Consider the following 19,658-nt stretch of genomic DNA (forward strand, 5'->3'; position numbering starts at 1 on the left):
TCCTTTTGGATTCCTGGATATTGTAAGTGACCAGGGAAGCGATAGTAAGTACATGGGCTGGACACTCATCATTACGAGTTTCCCAACTCCATGATGGCTTCACTGAAATATGGAATATTTAATACCCAACATCTCAGCATAATAAACCTGCACTGATTTCAGTGTCAGATTTATTAAAATGCTCCCAGAAAGGGACCCTTGGAGGGGTTCCCTGAAACCTACCAATCCTTAATATGGTCACCGACTGGCCTAAGCCATCCTGCTACCACCAGACAGTGTTCAGGCATAGGTCAAGAACAATGACTTTCCTGGGTGGAGGTGTCCCGCCCCCCCCCCCCCCTCCACCCCACCCCCTTGGCGGGGAGCTTCAAAGGCCTTGTCACCTTTGTAACGCAACCCTGATCTCTCCTGTTTGAGCCAGCATGACCCTTCCTTTCCTCGCCCCCTTTTTGCCAGGAAGGCATGGGGGTAACTTAGAAAGAGTAGGAGGTGTGCCCCCCCCTCTGCCAACTCCACCCCTCAGGTACTGGAGGCAAGGTGAAGAACACTTCATTGCCCACCAACTTAAAGATGGTGGGACTTACCCAATCAGGGATAGGTCAATGTCACCCCTCTGACAGGAGGTTGGTGTGAAAGAGGATGTAGACACTCCAGGTATAGGGCCTATTGGCCACTACCTGTCACTCCCTTGTAACACCCCATAATCTAGGATTTAGATGGCATCCCCAGACCCTGAACTTCATTTCCTGAAGACCTAAGAAAAGCTGCAACATCAGAGATGACTGCAGAGAACTACTGACTAGGCCACAGCCCTACTTGCCTGTCTGCAGCCCTTAACGATCCTGCACCATTAGACGACTTGTCCTGCAGCCCAGTGACCTACAGAACCTTGGGAGAAATGCCTGCCTTCGATAAAGACTAAGATCTCTCGAACAGCGGACCTGTTTACAAAGCAACCATCTTCAAAGTAAAGACTCTGTGACCAGAAGAACCGCGAAGCCTGCACCTGGTTCCACCTCTGCACCCGATGCCTCTGGCCAGAGTCTAAGTAGCCCATCAATCCCAGCAAGGTTCCCCAGCACTCCAGAACCCAAGTCCACCGTACAGCATTTGCATGGACACCTCCTTAACAGCGACCTGCTCCGGTAAGTAGTTTCCAACCCCAAAAGGCACCCCGCCACCCATCCATCCTGGGCCTTGGTGAAGTGGACAAAAGGTGTCCCTACGTCCCTGAGCATCGCAACTTCTGCAGCTGTTGGCTTCTCTCAACTGGCCCTCTGGCCTGAGCTGCAGTTTTTTTCCTATTTGGCCTATTTCCATTGCTTTTCATTGGGCATCCAACGCTGTGTTAGCACCCTGCACCTAGATGCCCCTGTGCCACTGGTGGTGTAGTGTTGGTGCTGCCTTGGGCCCTGTCTGGTGTTGGCCTCTATCCCTTGAGACTGTTCCCCCAAGCTGCAGCTACTTGCCTCTAAGCGACCTGTGTCCGATTGTCCAAGTCTCCATTGATTTGTATTGGGAACCCAATCTTCAACTTGCACCCTGCACCCGGCTACCCCTGTGCCGCTGGTGGTGTACTATCTCATTTATTGCTACTATGTGTAAAACAAATGCTTAACACTGCCCTCTGATAAGCTGAGCTGCTCGCCTGCACTACCACAAAAGAGAGCATTAGTATTCTCAACCTTAGCCTCTGTAAAGCCTCAAGGGAATAGACTGGACTTTCTACACACTGTACCTCTTTTTGGTATAGTATACAGAGAGCCAGCTTCCTACACTCTCCCTCCACCGGGACGGGAGTGGTTCTTCTGTAGGTTTCTTCTGTTCTTTCTTCCTTGCCCATCTGCCTTCCCAGATACCTAGCTCGCTCCACTTTCAGATGTTACTAATTAATTCTTTAATCTGCAGTTTTGTTCCTGATGTTCTCGTGCTTGTGAGATAATTTTCATCAACGCATTCACAGTAACTTTTCTGCAGAAAATTCTTCCTATTCAGGTCGATCTCCTACTTTTGAGCTAATTCAGACAGTTTTTCTTTGCTTCTGCGTGTTTGGTAACATCTTTACTCATGAACACAAGTTCATTCTTTCTTTAGATAGCCATCTACTCAGGAAAGATCAAGGTTTCCTAGTATCCTCTCATCAAATTTTAACTTTAATCTTACCACATTCACTGCATTCCCTCGTATTGGGGACTGAATTACTACTTAATCCTGAACTTGCATCTCCGCTCAAGGTTTCAACTAAACTTTAAAGCGAATCATCAAATTCTTTAGCACTAAGGCTTGTCTGTGTTACAGAAGCATTAGACACTATCCCTTCTCTGGGTGTACTGTGCGTATTGCTCGGAAGTGAATTCCAAATAGACATGTAAGAATTTGGCGATCTTTGGGCAAACACTCCAGTCTGTGAAAATCCTGTCTAATTCATGGCCAGTTCTGCACTTGCCGCTCAAGGGGTGTTCATCAGAGTCAGAACTATTTCAGTAGGAACTGCCAAAGTATGTGTTGTGTTTCTTGTTGATCCAGGTTTATACAAAGGAACTAAGGGACTGATAGTGACCGGACCAGTAAACACATCCGGGGCATTCAAAACATTGTGCTTCGTAGAGGTATTAATCCCTGTACTCTCTCACATCACATTATAATTTGCGTTCACCTGTGCAGTAGCTTCCCTCGCAGATCCACTAGCTCCTGAACCACTCATTCCCTCCACCTCGGCCTCATTGTACGGAGGTGGATGTGCTGACAACACATCCAGAAAATCATCACTAAACTTGTTATTACTGGTTCCCCGCTCACTCTCCATGTTTTCTGTCTTCTCCCCCTTTTTCTTCTTTCCCCTTCTGTGTTCCTTTGCTTGCCATTGCAGGGTACAGTATATCTCTTCTCTGCTTCTTTTATTCTGCATACCACCTAGCATCGGCATAAGTAGGCACTTCTTTCTAGCTTCCCTGATGCCTTTCCTTCTACCTAGCATGAGCTGCTCACTTACAAGGATGAAAGATCTTCGTACTTTGTGGGTCAAAGAAGCGGTTTCATTTCAGGCAGTACTCTTCTCAAATTCTCAGTTATTCTCAAATTAAATGTGCCATAGCGTTGAAACATCAATGCATCTTATTTCTCAATTATCTAATGTATTGGATTAAGCCTAATACATGTGTGAAGGCCCACACTTTTTGTCATATAATGACCAGTCGTATCTTCGGATGGTGCCTCTTCTCCCTCTCGAACAGGTATACTCACCTCTCCCCTCATTATATTTTGTATTGCCTTAAAGAGTTTCATTTTCCCAGCAATAATATCAAGAATCACAAATAAATGTTATTTCAAACCAGGAAATGATTCCTCGCCCACAATTCCCGTTTGACATCAACCACCAATAACAGCTCGGCATTCTATGACGTAGGCAACCAACAACAGCATGGTTCAGCACCAACCTGCCAATCTCAGCCTGGCACACTCTGACATAGTTCTCACTCCTCTCAGCGGCTAACCCTCCTTCACGAACACACTCTTCTCAGCATGCAAAACAAAATGGAGTTCAACAATTAACTTTGTCCGCTCCACTAAAGAATTCAAAGTATTAAATCACACAAGAAGCCGTTCGGAACAACCCTACTCTGACTCACACTCGAATGATACCTTGACTAGTGGGGAATCACCCAGATTAGTGCAGCTTTTCCCTGCACAAAAGATCCACCCCCTCACATTCACGCAAAAATAAATGTCCCTATCTCAATTGTTCAGTCGACAACGTCTCATGACAAGCACCACAAACCTTAGCACACAATCACAATATATATGCTACACTTTTTAATGTGATCCCGGGATCTTAGGCTACATCGATCTCTATTTGAACTTCTCTGCATTAACCCCCAAACTCGCATAACAACGTAAAACATTACCGCATCACACCACACAGGCTCTGCGAAACACCACAAGCCAGACATGAGCAATTGCAATGCACAACCCAATTGATTCTCACTATTCGCTGCTACAAGTATCTCCTGAACAGCTTGAACTCCACCGGTTCTCCAATGCAAGAGATGGGCTTTAGGGACTCGGTCTAGGTTTGGACAGGTCTAGAACATGCTACACTAACTCCCTTTGCTTCAGTAACCAACCATCCAACATGCTACCATCTTGGGAGCCCGCGGGAAGCAGTTACCATTTTTCACCTGATAGATCTTTCTGGTTGACTGAGAGGCAAAAGGGAGTCGACATTCAAATAATCAATGCAAAGGTCTCTAAGCATGTATTTGTAGGTGTTATTACCCCAATCAGCAGTACTTATTTTATTGTTTGCTGAAGTCGGTTTGCCCCTGGCAGGGGCGCATTCTCGCAGGTCGCTGCCCTGGTGATCTGAAAGAAACACGTTAGTGTTAGATTCCTTACCTTAGAATATCCCCAGGCGTCAGTCTGGATCCGGAAACTTTTGCGTAGCAGTACCCTTGCGCGTCGGTAGGCGTCGTCTGCAGGCGTCCCCTGCGGCTCCGCGTCCGTCGTTGGCGTCATGCGCCGTGATGACGTCGCTGGAGTACATAGACGCCGCCTCCGCGCGCTGACGTCAGTTCTTCTTCTTTTTTCCGCGCCAGTGGACGCAGATCTGAAGAGCGGTACCCGGTCTTTTGACCAAGTTTATTACAACTTATATCTATCTTTTGTGCCTGGTAGGATGCCCGGTTTCAAAAACTGTGACGGTTGTGACCGCACGATGTCGGTCACGGACCATCACCGACTCTGTCTCCGGTGCCTGGGCCCCGACCACGACGTTGACTCCTGTGTCGATTGCCGGGCTCTGACTAACAAAGCTAGGCGGGAGCGGTCCCGCAAGCTACTCGAGCTCCGGGTGTCGGCCCCACGTCGAACGGTCTCGGTCCGGCCGGAGGTCCAGGGAGGGTTAGAGGGAGCGGTCGCGGAGCCGCACCAGGCGCTCCGGAAGTCGACATCACTCGTCGAGTTCGTCAGGTAAGAAACATAAGAAGTCGGGGCGTCGTCATCGTACCCCCGACGCTCGCGCGATGCGGCCGGGGGTTCGGGTGACCCCGACCCTACGACTCCGCGGGAGTTGCCGGCGCGGCGTGCCCCATACCCTCAGGTCCCTGGGCAAGGTGCGACGCCTGAGGAGATAGAGGCGTTCCTCATGCCCATGAGGGCCCTGTCTCCTCCGGAGGGTTCCACGGCGCCTACGGGCCCAGTGAACCCGTCCGGGGACCCTAGCGGTTCAGCTGACCCTGCCTCGACGCCGTCGGGTGCTCCGGCGCCGATCCCGGCGCCGCTAGGGCCTTCGGGGTCGACGCCGGATGGACGTCCAACCACTCCGGTGCCGATTCCATCGGGGTTGCCCCCGACGCCGTCCCCGCGCGACGCTGGTTCCTCTGTGCCGGCTTCGGGCGGCACCGGGGCTCCGGCTCCGGCGCCGGCTCCGGGCGGCGCCGCCCCCATACCATCACCGAATCCGGACGCGGAGTCGGACCGGCGTCGCTCGACGCCGGGCTCGACGCCGATGGGGCCTGTCGACCCCGTGGAGCCGGTCTACATGGTTGACACCGACTATGGTGATGATGTGGAGTACGGTGAGGGCTGGGAGGGGTCTGAGGACCCTCTGTCACGTGAGTGCCAGGATGACATGGACTGGACAGGTGATTTGGGGGACGCCAGTGGGTTGGATGACTCTCCTCACCCTGGCTTTGTCTCTCCTCCTTCCGTGGCATCGGAGGAGGGAGCTGCTTATTCAGTGGTGTTGATGAGGGCTGCCAAGGCCTTACACCTTGAGCTCCCCGTCGCGGCCGTGAGGCCTAACATCCTCACTGAGGTCTTCAAACCGCGGTCATGCCCACAGGAGCCTCTGCTGCCGTTTAACGAAGCCTTATCAGACGTTCTGTTGGGCACGTGGTCCAGGCCCTCTTCAGGTGCGCCTGTTGATCGGAACGTGGCCAGACGCCACCGTCCTTGTCCGGGCGACCCCAAGTTCCTGTCCACCCACCCCACCCCTGAGAGTCTGGTGATCCAGGCCTCTACCTCCCAGTCCGCATTTCCGTCGGCCCCGCCCGACCGGGAATCCAAGAGGTATGACCAGTATGGCAAGAAGGTCTTCTCGTCCCTGAGTTTAGGACTGCGGTCTTGCAACACCGCTTGCCTCTTGGGCCGCTACACCCACTCTGTGTGGGATACGGTCGCGGAACTGCTGCCAGAATGCCCCATGGAGGTGCGGGCAAAACTCGGCAAAGCTGTAGCTGAGGGCCGAGATGCAGCTAAATATTCTATTCGATGTGGTCTTGATACGACCGACTCGCTAGGCAGAGCGATGTCCACGACGGTGGCGATTCGTCGCCACGCCTGGTTGAGATCCGCCAACTTTTCGGCAGATGTCCAGAATACTTTGATGGACATGCCGTTCGATGGCTGTCACCTGTTTGGTGACAAGGCGGACCACGCGCTGGAACGCTTCAAGGACTCCAGTGTCACAGCAAAGTCCTTGGGTCTCTCGACCCAGCGCCAGCAAACTGGTTCGTTTCGCTCCTTTCGTGGCCACAGAAGGGGCGTCCCCACACGTGCTGCCAGCCACGCACCGCAACAATCATTTCAACGCTGTGGCGGCCATGGAAACCGCCATGGAGGCGGTCGGGGTCAACGGCGGGGTCAGGCCACATCCCCCCCGCAGCATCTGGCTCAAAATCCTCCTAGTCCGTGCTTTCAGGCCCACGTGACGCCAGTGGGTGGCAGGGTTCGCCATCACCACGCCCGCTGATGCACGATGACATCGGACAGGTGGGTGCTGCAAATCGTCCGAAGGGGCTACTCCCTCCCCTTCGAGACCACTCCTCCAGCCTTGCCACCGCAGAACCACCGTGTGTCGGGGGACCACTTGCAACTTCTGCAGGAGGAAGTTACGGCCCTCTTGGCCAAGGGGGCCATTGAGCGCGTTCCTGGGCCAGAAGTAGGACGTGGTTGCTATTCCCACTACTTTCTGGTACCCAAGAAGGACAAAGGGGGCCTACGTCCTATCTTGGATCTCAGGAACGTCAACGGCTTCCTCCGGAAGGAGAAGTTCAAGATTTTGACTTTGGCTCAGGTCTTGGCTGCTCTAGACCCGCAAGACTGGATGGTAGCGTTGGACTTGCAGGATGCGTATTTTCACATCCCTGTCCTGCCGGCCCACCGGCGTTACCTGCGGTTCACGGTAGGCCAGGAGCACTTTCAGTTTATCGTGCTCCCCTTCGGCCTTACCAGCGCCCCACGGGTGTTCACAAAGGTGTTGGTGGTGGTCGCAGCCCATCTGCGCAGGTTAGGGGTTTCAGTCTTCCCCTACCTAGACGACTGGTTGTTGAAGGCGGGCTCGCCCCGGACAGTCGTCCACCACCTCCAGATGACGGCAGACCTCTTGCACGGCCTGGGGTTCTCCATCAATGTGCCAAAATCACACCTGTGTCCCTCTCAAAAGCTCCTTTTCATCGGAGCGGTTCTGGACTGGGCGCAGTTTCGGGTTTATCCTCCGGAACGGCGGGTCCGGGATATTCAGGCTTTGATTCCCATCTTTCAGCCGCTATCCCGGGTTTCGGTCAGGTTGACGCTGCGGCTGCTGGGGCTGATGTCTTCCTGCATCCTTCTGGTGCATCACGCCCGGTGGCGGATGCGGGCTCTGCAGTGGGACCTGAAGTTTCAGTGGGCCCAGCATCAGGGCAACTTGTCCGACCACGTCTTGATCTCGGAGGGCACTGCGAGACAATTGCAGTGGTGGCTTACGGACAGCGATTGGGTCAGAGGCAGATCCCTCTCCCTTCCCCAACCGGAGCACGTTGTCGTGACGGACGCGTCCCTCCAGGGCTGGGGAGGCCACTTGGGAGAGGCGGAGATCAGAGGCATCTGGTCTCCGGCAGAGTCCCGGCTCCATATTAACCTGTTGGAGCTGCGGGCGATTCGTCTAGCACTGAAGGCATTCCTCCCCTTTGTCAACAGGAGTGTAGTGCAGGTGTTCACAGACAACACCACCGCCATGTGGTACTGCAACAAACAAGGCGGGGTGGGGTCGTGGACCCTTTGCCAGGAGGCTCTGCGCCTCTGGCAGTGGCTGGAACGTCAGGGGGTGACTCTGACGGTTCAACACCTGGCTGGTTCTCTGAACGCCAGGGCGGACGAACTCAGCCGTCGGTGCTCGATGGATCACGAATGGCGTCTGAACTCGGACGTGGCGCAAGGCCTCTTTCGGAAATGGGGAGAGCCTTGGTTAGATCTATTCGCCACAGAAGAGAACGCGCAATGTCATCAGTTCTGCGCGTTGGAGTTTCCAAGACGGCACTCGCACGGCGACGCCTTTCGGCGCGAGTGGAGTTGCGGTCTGTTATACGCCTATACCACTTCTGCCCAGAGTGCTGAAGAAGATCAGGCGCGACCGGGCCCAAGTTATCCTTGTGGCTCCGGACTGGGCTCGAAGGTACTGGTATCCCGAGCTACTCAGCATGTCAGTCGGTCCCCCGATCCGCCTGCCCCTTCAGGAGGACCTTCTGTCGCAGCAGCAGGGGACGGTCCTCCACCCGAACCTGTCCAGTCTCCACCTCCATACTTGGAGATTGAGCGGCGGCAGTTGAGGCCTTTTGACTTGCCTCCTGAAGTCTGTGATGTAATTCTGGCAGCCAGGCGTCCCTCCACAAAGTCGGTATACGCCTGTCGGTGGAACAGATTTGTGGCATGGTGCACAGCAAAGGCTGTGGATCCTCTCTCTGCCCCTCTTTCCGAGGTTCTTCTGTTTCTTCTCTCTCTTGCCCAGCAGGGCTCTGCTCTGGGCACTATCAAGGGCAACCTTTCGGCCCTTTCAGCCTTTCTCAGGCTTCCTGATCAGCCTTCTTTGTTCAAGTCCCCTATTGTAACGAGATTCTTGAAGGGCGTCACACACATGTATCCTCCTGTTCAGTTTGTGATGCCTCAGTGGGACTTGAACCTGGTTCTAACCTTTTTGATGTGTGCTCCCTTTGAGTCCCTTCATTCTTGCCCTCTCAGTCTTCTGACTTTAAAGACGGCTTTCCTGGTTGCCATCACCTCTGCCAGGAGGGTGAGTGAGCTCCAGGCTCTTTCTGTCCAACCTCCTTTCTTGTCCATCCATCCTGACAAGGTGGTTCTGAGGACTAGACCTTCTTTCCTGCCCAAAGTAGTTTCTGCTTTCCACATCGGGCAGTCCATCACCCTCCCTTCCTTCTTCCCGCCTCCGCATCCTTCAAAGGATGAAGAGCGGCTGCATCGTCTGGACCCAAAACGTGCGCTTTCATTTTACATGGATCGCACACGCCAGTTCCCGGTGGATGACTAACTGTTTGTTGGCTACGTGTGTGGGTGCGAAGAAGGGACGGGCGGTACATAAACGGACCATCTCTCGATGGGTCGTTCTCTGCATCAAAGCGTGCTACTCTTTGGCTCGGAAGGAGCCTCCTGTTGGGCTGAGGGCCCATTCCACTCGGGCCACGGCGGCTACTACTGCCCTGGGCCGGGGAGTCCCCTTGCAGGACATTTGCCAAGCGGCTACGTGGGCCTCGCTGCACACCTTTGCGAGGCACTACTGCCTGGACAGCCAAGTCCGGAGGGATGGCTTCTTTGGCCGTTCTGTCCTCCAGGACTTTCTGATGTAGTATTGTATTGGTTCGCAGACCCACCACCGGGGTTGGTATTGCTGGGGTATCTATTCTAAGGTAAGGAATCTAACACTAACGTGTTTCTTTCAGATGAACAAGTTACTTACCTTCGGTAACGATATATCTGTAAGAAACATTAGTTAGTGTTAGATTCCTTACCGAACCCACCCATCCTCCCCGTTCTGCGAACTGATACCTAGGGTTAAGGACATCCCTTTCAGGGCCCTAGTTTCAAATGGCACCAGTGTTGGTTCTCTCATGGCTCTGCGTCTTCTGGCGCGGAAAAGCTGTGTACAAAGAACTGACGTCAGCGCGCGGAGGCGGCGTCTATGTACTCCAGCGACGTCATCACGGCGCACGACGCCAACGACGGACGCGGAGCCGCAGGGGACGCCTGCAGACGACGCCTACCGACGCGCAAGGGTACTGCTACGCAAAAGTTTCCGGATCCAGACTGACGCCTGGGGATATTCTAAGGTAAGGAATCTAACACTAACTAATGTTTCTTACAGATATATCGTTACCGAAGGTAAGTAACTTGTTCTTCAGTCCCCTAAGCTCCACTACAGCCTACCTTTCGCCTACTAGTACTAAATATATGAATATATGAAGAAACAGTACAGTGTTTACAGTTGATATCTAGATCTTCCCACACAATGCACATCATAAACCTTTCCCGTCAAACAATAACGGACAAAGCCAGAACTGCTGCTGCTGTGGAGTCTCACTTAGGGTGTGGCTACGGACCGCTTTGGCTGCCTGACCAAACCCTTTTGTCCCCATAACGCACAAAATCATCTACAATACACGATACAGAGGAAGGGGATTTTTTACATTCTTGTTCACCTACTGGCAATTGAACTGCATTTTGTGGATGGTTACACTTCCCAGCAATTGGAGCTTGGTGCTGATGGGACAAAGTATTTTCTTTTTGTGTTTTTGTTTGTTTGTAGCATGATGTAATATCCATTTCATATTCTTTGTACGTGGGCATTTCTCTCACTGTTGGCAGCATGATATGTTTTGTGAAGGCAATAATATTTTTATTGCAGGCTACTTTCAATCATTCACAGAGCGAGGCACAGAGAAAAACGAGCACTAACAGTGCCAATTGGTTTGGCTCTAAAGAGTGCTAAAACATTCAACACAAGCATGTCCAACTCCACGTGTGCATGCGTACGTTTGCATAAGTTAGCTTATGCGTATTGAAGTTTGGCATTTGCCACGTGGGCCAAATGTATTGTAACATTACATTAGAGGGCTATTAGGTCAACCGGCTAAAATATCCCTGTCTGTCATCACCAAGCTAAAATTAATGCCTTTATTTGGAAATATCGTTGCAGCTCATCTTATTGGGACCATCGCCTCATCGCGACCATGATTCCTTTAATGCAAGTAAATAGATCAACACGGTGAAACAAGAAGCCTTGCTCCTCCAGTGACAGTGAGGCACTCTTTTAGACAGGGCACCAGTTCTATGACCCCCCACTAGATAACCATCATCATGCATGATGTGTACATGTGGCATCAGTTGATTGCAGCTCTTCTGCCGTCCATCACAGCATTGCATCAGCCCTTGTTGCCTGTCCTTGGATTACACTTTTTTTTATTTTTTTTTTTTATCCCTCTTATACCACGATGAACTCATAACTCCTCTCAACGTGTTCACATTATTTTCTGGCCCCTCATCCACTTGCCAATTAGGTCCTTGTTGCACGCACACATTTATATCGGGAAAAGCAAAGAAATGGTTGACCAAAAAACAGAGACCAACTAAGGTAACCTTCAGGAGGTGGAACCAGTTTGGAGATATGAAATCCTTTGGGCTAGATTAATATTTTGGAGTGTTACATCAGGAAACTGATAATTCGTTGAGAGGACATGATGGGGGTCAAACCCTGCAAATGATGTTCTTTTGAGATTTTTGCCCTGTGAAGGATGGAGAGCTTATGGGGTCACTTAGTGGGCTATTGGTCTTTGGGCTTTTGAAGAAAAAACATTGTTGGGGGACAATATTGAGGGAAGAAGCACAATGAAAGATGGAAGGGTTAGTGGCAAATCCTACAATCTCACCACTGATCGCAGGTCCTTCCACACTCCTTCGGTGTTTCTTCACTTGCTTCCAATCCTCCAAGCCTCACACTTGATCACTCATCCACCCAGTCATTCACTCATCCTCTTAGTCATTCTTGCTCATCCACCAAGTCACTCTCACTTGTCCTTCTGGCCGCTCACAGACCCTCACCACACCCAACCTCTCATCCACCCAACGAGTTCTCATTCATTGCCCTAATTGCCCACTCGTTCAGTCACTCACCATCAAACCCAGTCACTCATCCACCCAATCACAAATTGACTCACCAACTGAGCTATCCTACTTAACTGCTCAAAATTCACCCTTAAATAATGAGACATTTACACATCATTGAGGCTGACTGTAACCGAATTAATTACTTATCAACCCATCCACTCCTGACTCGTCTGTCTACTCACCTATCCACTCACTCATCCACACACTTGCTGTTCCATACTTCTCCATCTGTGACCCTACATCTATACACTCACATGTTTACCCATACCCATCTAACAATACATGCAACCGCACACATAAACAAGCTAATATGTCAATAATCAAATGCTCTCCGAATACTCATTTACGTTGATCTTCGGAACTGGAATCAATACACCTGCTGTTGTCCCTTAAAATGAACACAGCACTCCTTTGATGACCTCCAGAACTGAATGCTATGATCCATATGAGGCCCATGGGCTGGACACAACTATCTAGACTAGGCCTCCAGAACTGAGCACAACACTTTGCCAGGCATCCAGAACTGAACACAGTATGCATACAAATCTAAAATAACTTTTTTTGTAATTCTAGTAAAATTACAGTTTTAGTGCAGTAAGTAACCGCTTTTATTGCTATAATTAATTGTGCTCATTTTAGTGACCTAGAAGGGTGAAAGGCAGAGTAGACTGTGAAAGTATTTGAACTTGTAACATGCTGGTCCTAGCAGATTTAGTTTAACTTTAACTTACGGTGCAATGTTGCTGGCTGGCAAAAAGGCAATTAGAACTACTTTGATTTTAATTGCAATTGCCTCATTCCTGGCAAGCACATTGTGTCCTGTACATACTCTAGAGCAGTGGTCTTCAAACTTTTTAATGCCACACCCCCTCCCCCGTCCAGTTAAAACAAATATTCATTGCAAGTCACCCCCCCCCCCCCCCAAATGTTTCACAATTATGCTAGCAATTGTTATATATGTCTAGACTTATTTAAACATTGCTGTTCGGTTCTATTACCGTTTTGAAAATGCAATCAAATACATGATTGCCAAACATACTATTCTGGTCAGGCCGGCCTTACTAACGTGCAACAGGATCCATAGTGTGATTATTAGAAATGGGGGTGGGGGTTCTTATGAACATTTGGCGTCCCTTCACTTTTGACACTTTCTCCGAGCCAGGATATAAATGACAAAAGATGTTAGTGATTGCCCAAAACAGAGCGGTTCACTGCCGCTAATTTTTTCCACTTAAAACAAAGCACTGCTATCAGCATAATGCGTCTTTTGACCACAGCCTGGTGCCCCCCATGGGATCACTTTGGGCCCCCCACTTTGAAGACCCCCTGCTTTAGAGGGCTTTGATACGGAGTCCTTCTGCCATTGGTTTCTCTCGTTCAGGAACCATCAGCCATTGTTATAAGCCATTGTTAATTGCATCTAGAATGTGCACACTGCAGTATTTTAGTCTCGCCCTCTATCTGTTGGCTATTTGGGGTGTATCTTTCTATTCCATTGAAACCCAAGAAGGACCATTTCACGTCATAAACGTATACTTTATCATCATACATTTAATTTCTTATTGCATACATACAGTAATTCTTTATTGTAGTTATTTTGTTCTGGAACAAGCATTTTTCGTTGCTTTAGTGAGGGCTCGAGTGCAAGCATCAGACCTATTGTGCTTGTCCAGCACTTGTTTCTGTATGCAGAGACCTACCTCTCCTCACAGAACTGCCGGCTCTCCTGGACATGAGTTTAGCTGAGGGCCCCGCAAGGTGAGGGTGGCCGCGGCTTGCTGTGTGCCTAGTACTGCCAGCACAAGTGAAGTGCAACACTGCACTTTCTTAAGCCAGCACGCGCCAGAGATAATAACCATGTGTGAGTAATGATGGTAGCTAGTTGATGCGTCCCTACATCTCAGTCTCTCCTGACACGGCTTCCTCACATTCTTCTGTCTGGTTAGCAGTTTATGAAACCTATGCAAAAACAGGATCCACAGAGGAAAACCCTTGCCGGGTCCGTTTGCAGATCTGAAAACCGTGAAAATATTCCTATCATGTGCGAGGGGAAGGCGGGGTCCTGGAATGGCAGGGTCAATAAGACTGGGCATGGCTTTGAGACCATCCCTGCATTACTAGCAGTGGAAAGGCTTTGGAGGGAAATGGGCATAAAGTTCTGCTATCACCCTAGCAGAACCACCCACCTTCTCCACAAAATCTCTAAAAAATGTTAAAAAAAAACCAAAAAAAAGTTTCTAATCTGATGCTCAAGTTCTAGAGAGGTTTCAGAACTACTATGTGGTGTCTTGTATGTAAGGGGTTCACCGAGTGGTGTTTGCTCCTCACTGGGAGACCTTGTGAGTAAAGCCGATAGTGTGTGACACAAGGTGGCACTGTGTGCCTTGGCAGGTTTGCTTTTGCGTAAGACGAACATTCTGATATTTTGGAGGGTGATAGTGACAGCCTTCATCTGTTACATGAACATTTGTGTAATATGCCTCAATGGGTTCATGTACATACATGCTTCTGCATGTGAACAGCTGGGCACGAGTGCTAATCCCTGTGGAAGCACTCGTTAGTTTAATGCACCTGTTTCAGGGATTGGCATGTAATCTCTAGACACCAGGTGTCCGTCCTAGTGGGACTCTGTGTTGTCAGAAGCGCCACACCGTAAAACATGCAAAGCTTTTTTTTTTTTTTGTTCAAACCTTCGTTATTACTTATTTTTTTTGGTTGGGAGAGGGGGGATAAAAAAATAAATTGGAATTTATCGGTAATTAATAACGGGTTTCATAAGCATTTTTCCTACATGTGTATGACCTTGGTCATCTACTTTGATATCAAATATCGTTTTTGTTTAATTTGACAACATGATTTAGATTATTTTGGGCTGCAAAAAAGCGTTCCATGCCATGGGCTTCAAAGAAGACATATTATATGCCAGCACTGAACATACTGGGTTGAAATGAGTATTTGGGCAACAGCGCTTTCAAGGTAAAATAATTGGTGAATTACACAGTGAAGTGCACGAAGTACAGAGACAGACTCACCGTTGATGTGGATTTAGGATTTGGGTGAGGATTCGCTCGCCGAAGAGATGGTTTTAAAACTCGCTGCCAGTGAATAATCTGTGAATTCTGAATACTTTTCAATGTGTGTAGTGTGTTGAATCTTCAATATCCTGCTAAATCTTATGGATGCTTTTATAGGGTCGAATGTTATCGCCACATGTGCTGGGTGACATGTTGGCGTGTAGGGGCAGTGCGTAAGCCCAAGGTTCCACCCTTCATAAGGGGTTAAGGGGGTAGGGGCACGTGTTAAGCCCAAGGTTGTACAGGTGTATATTTTTTTTGTCCTGGTAAGTATGTAGGAGGAGAATGGTTTGAGTAACATTCTTGTGAGGTGTTATTTACCCATCCTTCCTAAGAGGTTTAGGATGTATGGGCAATGTTTTGAGCCCGGTGGGTAGTTACCATCCTTCCTATGGGGTTAGGATGATGGGGTTGTTTTTAGCCCAATTTTAAGGGGGTTCGTTGTTAGACCCCTTTTCAGTAGAGGGTAGGTGAAACTCTGTTCCTGTTTGTGTTGCGTTATGGAGGGTAACGGGCTGGTCCTGTTAGAGTGTATTGGTTGTGAGGGAAACAGGTAGTTGTGTTCACTTTTTGGGTTATGTGCACACTTGCATTGTGAATTTTTAGAAAGTCCCGTACAACCTTGGGCTAAACACCCTTAACCCCTTATGAAGGGTGGAACCTACAATGTGTATTTTGCCATCTTACATCCCATTGGAGCATTGAAGTTATTGCAGTACGTTTGTTTGGCTTTTTCTGTTTGTTTCGGTGGGGTGGCAGTCTTAGTTTTGTTGGACTTTTTGTGGGAAAGTGTCTTGATAGAGTTTGTGTGCTTGGATGAGTGGACAGTTGGATAGAGAGGGGCTGAGCAGCAGGATGCTGCGCCTGGAGGGGCTGTACTTGATTTACCTGTAACCTGAACTAAACCGAACAAACCTACATCTTTTATAACCTACTAGACTAAGTCCTTGATTGTAACAACTTCCTTATCCAGTTGGGCATCAGCTAACTGTGTGCTGGCATTTAAAGTTTGCCGAACTATCTGACGGGAACACATCTTTCAAAAGGTTATTTACTTCACAGCAACCAGATACCACAGTGAGTTCTTACTTTTGTTTAGAAGATTGAAGCCAGGCAACCTCTGTCCAAACTGCATGTTTCTGTGTCTTTGCATCTTGGAGGGAGAACTGAAAACCATGTGAGCTGAGGGTGCCTGGGGCAAGTTGCCCATTTTTGTGTGGACCTGCAGCTTTGTCCAGGCACTTTATCGTGGCCTTTTGTTCATGTGTTGCACTTCTCGGGTCGAAGGTTGACATTTTAGAAGTTGCCGATCCAATGATGGTGAACACAAACGGTCCTTCCAGTTCCATTTATATTTGTGTTTTTGACACAGACACATACATTTAGCGTTTACATTGTTTCTGCAAGGGGAGTAAAGAGCAGAGCAGTGAGACGGGCAGGGAAATTATTTGGAGATGGTAATTCTCATTCCCTGTTAACCCAATGCCAGACCACACAACTATAACAAAATACATACATACAAACGGTTTCTTATTTTAGGCATACCTCACTCTTCATGTACTCTCATACACCACATAGTCATTAAGACCTAGTGCTCAGGCATGAGACTAAGGAAATCCCTACAGTAAGCGTCAGTAAGTAGTCCTTCTTGTGGGGTGCAGGTAAAAAAAAGCCTGCAACCTTAAGTGTTAATCAGGTGTCACCAATTGATAGGCAAGTCATGGCCTGGTCCTGGGGATTGTTGTCACCTATAATAAAAGGTGTACTCTCAGCTCTCAACCGAGTCTGTTAATTAGCAAGATCATCAGAGCCCCTGTCGGAGAACTCGGGGCGAGTGTCTGGCTATGTCGTTCTGAGTACCAAATTGAGGAGCAGGATGACACCTGCTTCTGTCCAAGGGATGTTTGAGGCTACAAAGGACGAGAATGTCCTACTAGAATGTTCCGCAAGCTGCAGGTTGAACAAAGACTTTTCCAGCCGAGACTCTACTCCCTGAACAATCCTCAGTGACTGTTGTGGTGAACATGACTTCCTGAGCCACCGGAAGAGATGAACAGCTGCAGTCTAGTAGCTAGATGATTATAAAGATGGCACAGCTCATTGCGTCTCCATCACGTGTGCTATGTGTGGTTTTAGACTACAACTTTGGCCCAGAGAAAGGTAGAAAAAAAGATTGAAGGAGTAAGACAAAGATAGGAAAGTGGTGACACCGGGAGGACAGAGTGTTAAACATGAACTGGCATGAGTGACATAAAGAGACTAAAAGTAAAGTGAGGTGGAAGAGTCACGAGGTGGAATCAACATAAACTGAATTATTACTAGGCAACCGCAACACTCCGTGCTGGCAGCAAACTCATTTGAAAGAATTGTGCCATGCATTTTTTTTTAATTTACAAATATTAAGCACTTTATAGCTTGTAGTTCCACAACTGGGTCGATTTAAGAGTAAACATGTAAGACTGACCTGTTTCAACACAAAAGGTTACTTGTTGCTATAACTCACTGTTCATCTACATAGTATTATATCTGCAAATTGACAACCTTAATATTGACCTCATGTAAAAATGGTCTTGAATCAGTTGTTTCTGTAGATCGGTTTCACAATGGCAAACTTTTACTTTATTTTCAAGGGGGCTTCGCCATAGTGTTCTTGGTGCGGACCAACAATGGCATGCGATGCGCCCTGAAGCGCATGTACGTCAACAACGAACATGATCTGCAGGTGTGCAAGAGGGAAATCCAAATAATGGTAAGCTGCTAATTCCAAGCTGTATGGAAGAAAATTTAAAATGTATACTGTATTCTGCAAAAGGGTGATGGAATTCTAGCTGTGATCATTTGCAAGTCTGGGGCTTGGCCTGTCCCGACATCCTATATAAGACACTGGTAGATGCTCTAGAAGATATCTTTTTTCGGATATCCCTGGAGAGGAGGCTGTACCCTGTTACTTCCTATTCCCTTGGCTTCCCCCATGCTCCAAAGTACCCTGGAAGCCATGGAATATAATGAGGTCCCAAAAATGTTTTACCGAATAGCAAATTTGTATTGAGGCGAATTGCAAATGGTGATCCATGTGTGGCCAAATACCACATTGTTGATTCAACCATCATTCAATTAGATATGTAAGCATTGAACGAAAATCCAGCCAACATTAGGCATATTGTCGGAATGTCAATAGTTAGTTGGGTACTAAGACAAAAAGCAAATGGTGAACTATGTGGGTGAAGGCTCAAAGGGGCTTATTACGATGGTAGTTGGAAAGCGTCCGACATTTGGACAGAGGCTTTCTGACTGCCAATGTCTGTTTCAATTCCCACCGGCTGATTATGAATCAGCCAGTCAGAATTGAAATCAGCGGGTCATTTCGGCTGGCTTCCGACAGGCTCAAGGACCCGTAGGCCAGTCGGAGGCCGGCCCGGAATCCCAAAGGGGGGTCTTTCCGCCCTTGGCATTACAATACTATGTCTCTGGCAGGCTTTCCATGCCAGGCTTTCTGACATGGAAAGCCTGTTGTAGAGCGAGTATAGAGGCCTAGCAGGGACACTTGTTTGCCCCACCTCTGTTTAGGGGCCGAGGGGGTGCCTGCCACAGGGTGCAGGGATTAACGCCACCTCCCATTTCCCTATGGGGGAATGTACTATGGCCGATTTACTGCTGTAACATATGCTCCCATAGGAAAATGTCAGAATGAGACCGATAATGTTCAGTCTCATCCAAATCAGGCGGTCGCAACCCCAGACCGGCGACTGGTTGGTCCCATTTACGTGACGGCGTCCGCCCGACATCATAATCAGCTCCTAAATGTTTTGTTAGGTATTCAGTTGAATGCTTAATGGTTGGTTGTTTTTTCACCAATAAGAAACTTTCTTAAGCAAATGAAGACCACGTTTTTGATTAACTATTCAGAAGTCAGTCAACTTTTATCTAAATAACTGTCTCTAACCCATAGTTAGTCATACATTCACCTTGTATTTCAATAAGTATGCAACTGAAATCAAACAAATTGTTGGTTAGTTACACACCCAAAAAAGAGCACCATTTTAGTTATAGAATTAACATAATGCTATGTACTACGCACATACTTTATAAATGTAATAAATATTGTACATGTACACTTGTGCTCCTATAGTTCAAGCATTGCTCTTGGATTTATATGCACAGATCGCACCACTTAAGCTACAAAGCCAGAAAATAATAAATTGGGAGCACAAAACGGTTTAGATTCAATGCATCTAGTCAGATTGGGGCATTGAGGTTTGATTACGAAGCATGAGTTTAGCCCAGCCTGCTTGGGTTGTGGATCTAAATTACCATTCCGCATCACGTCGTGAAGATTTATACTGCATTGAATAGTTGTTCCGTCACGTAAGTTCAAAATCTGTTAATAAAGAAAAAAAATAGGTAGGTTTAAAACCAGAGTGACAGAACCATATTTTAGAAGTTTGGCTGAAATTTCATTTGTACATAAAAGTTTGCATAAACTCCTAAAGGGAAGCAGCCTTAAATCCTCCGCTTATTGCCTAATTTAAGGACTAGTTAGACAAGTGTTGCCTTAGCCAACTTGGCTTTAAGGGCATTCAGACCGCTGCGGTGTCAATGGAGCCTATTGCCTTCTGGCCACTGTTTGTCCCAGACGTCTAGCTGGATGGA

The 19,658-nt window shown here is 48.4% G+C and overlaps 1 protein-coding gene across 8 annotated transcripts in view; it reads left to right on the top strand.

Moving 5' to 3' along the window:
- AAK1 (AP2 associated kinase 1) overlaps nt 1–19,658 on the top strand; it is a 363,094-nt gene that overhangs the window by 94,047 nt on the left and 249,389 nt on the right. For all 8 annotated transcript variants that reach the window (XM_086943487.1, XM_086943480.1, XM_086943481.1 and 5 more), the window contains exon 3: nt 17,639–17,757. In XM_086943487.1, the coding sequence (XP_086799613.1) occupies nt 17,639–17,757 (119 nt within the window). The remainder of the gene's footprint in view (nt 1–17,638; nt 17,758–19,658) is intronic.

Source organism: Lissotriton vulgaris, chromosome 11 (assembly GCF_964263255.1).
Source record: "Lissotriton vulgaris chromosome 11, aLisVul1.2, whole genome shotgun sequence".
In the NCBI taxonomy this organism is placed as follows: Eukaryota; Metazoa; Chordata; class Amphibia; order Caudata; family Salamandridae; genus Lissotriton; species Lissotriton vulgaris.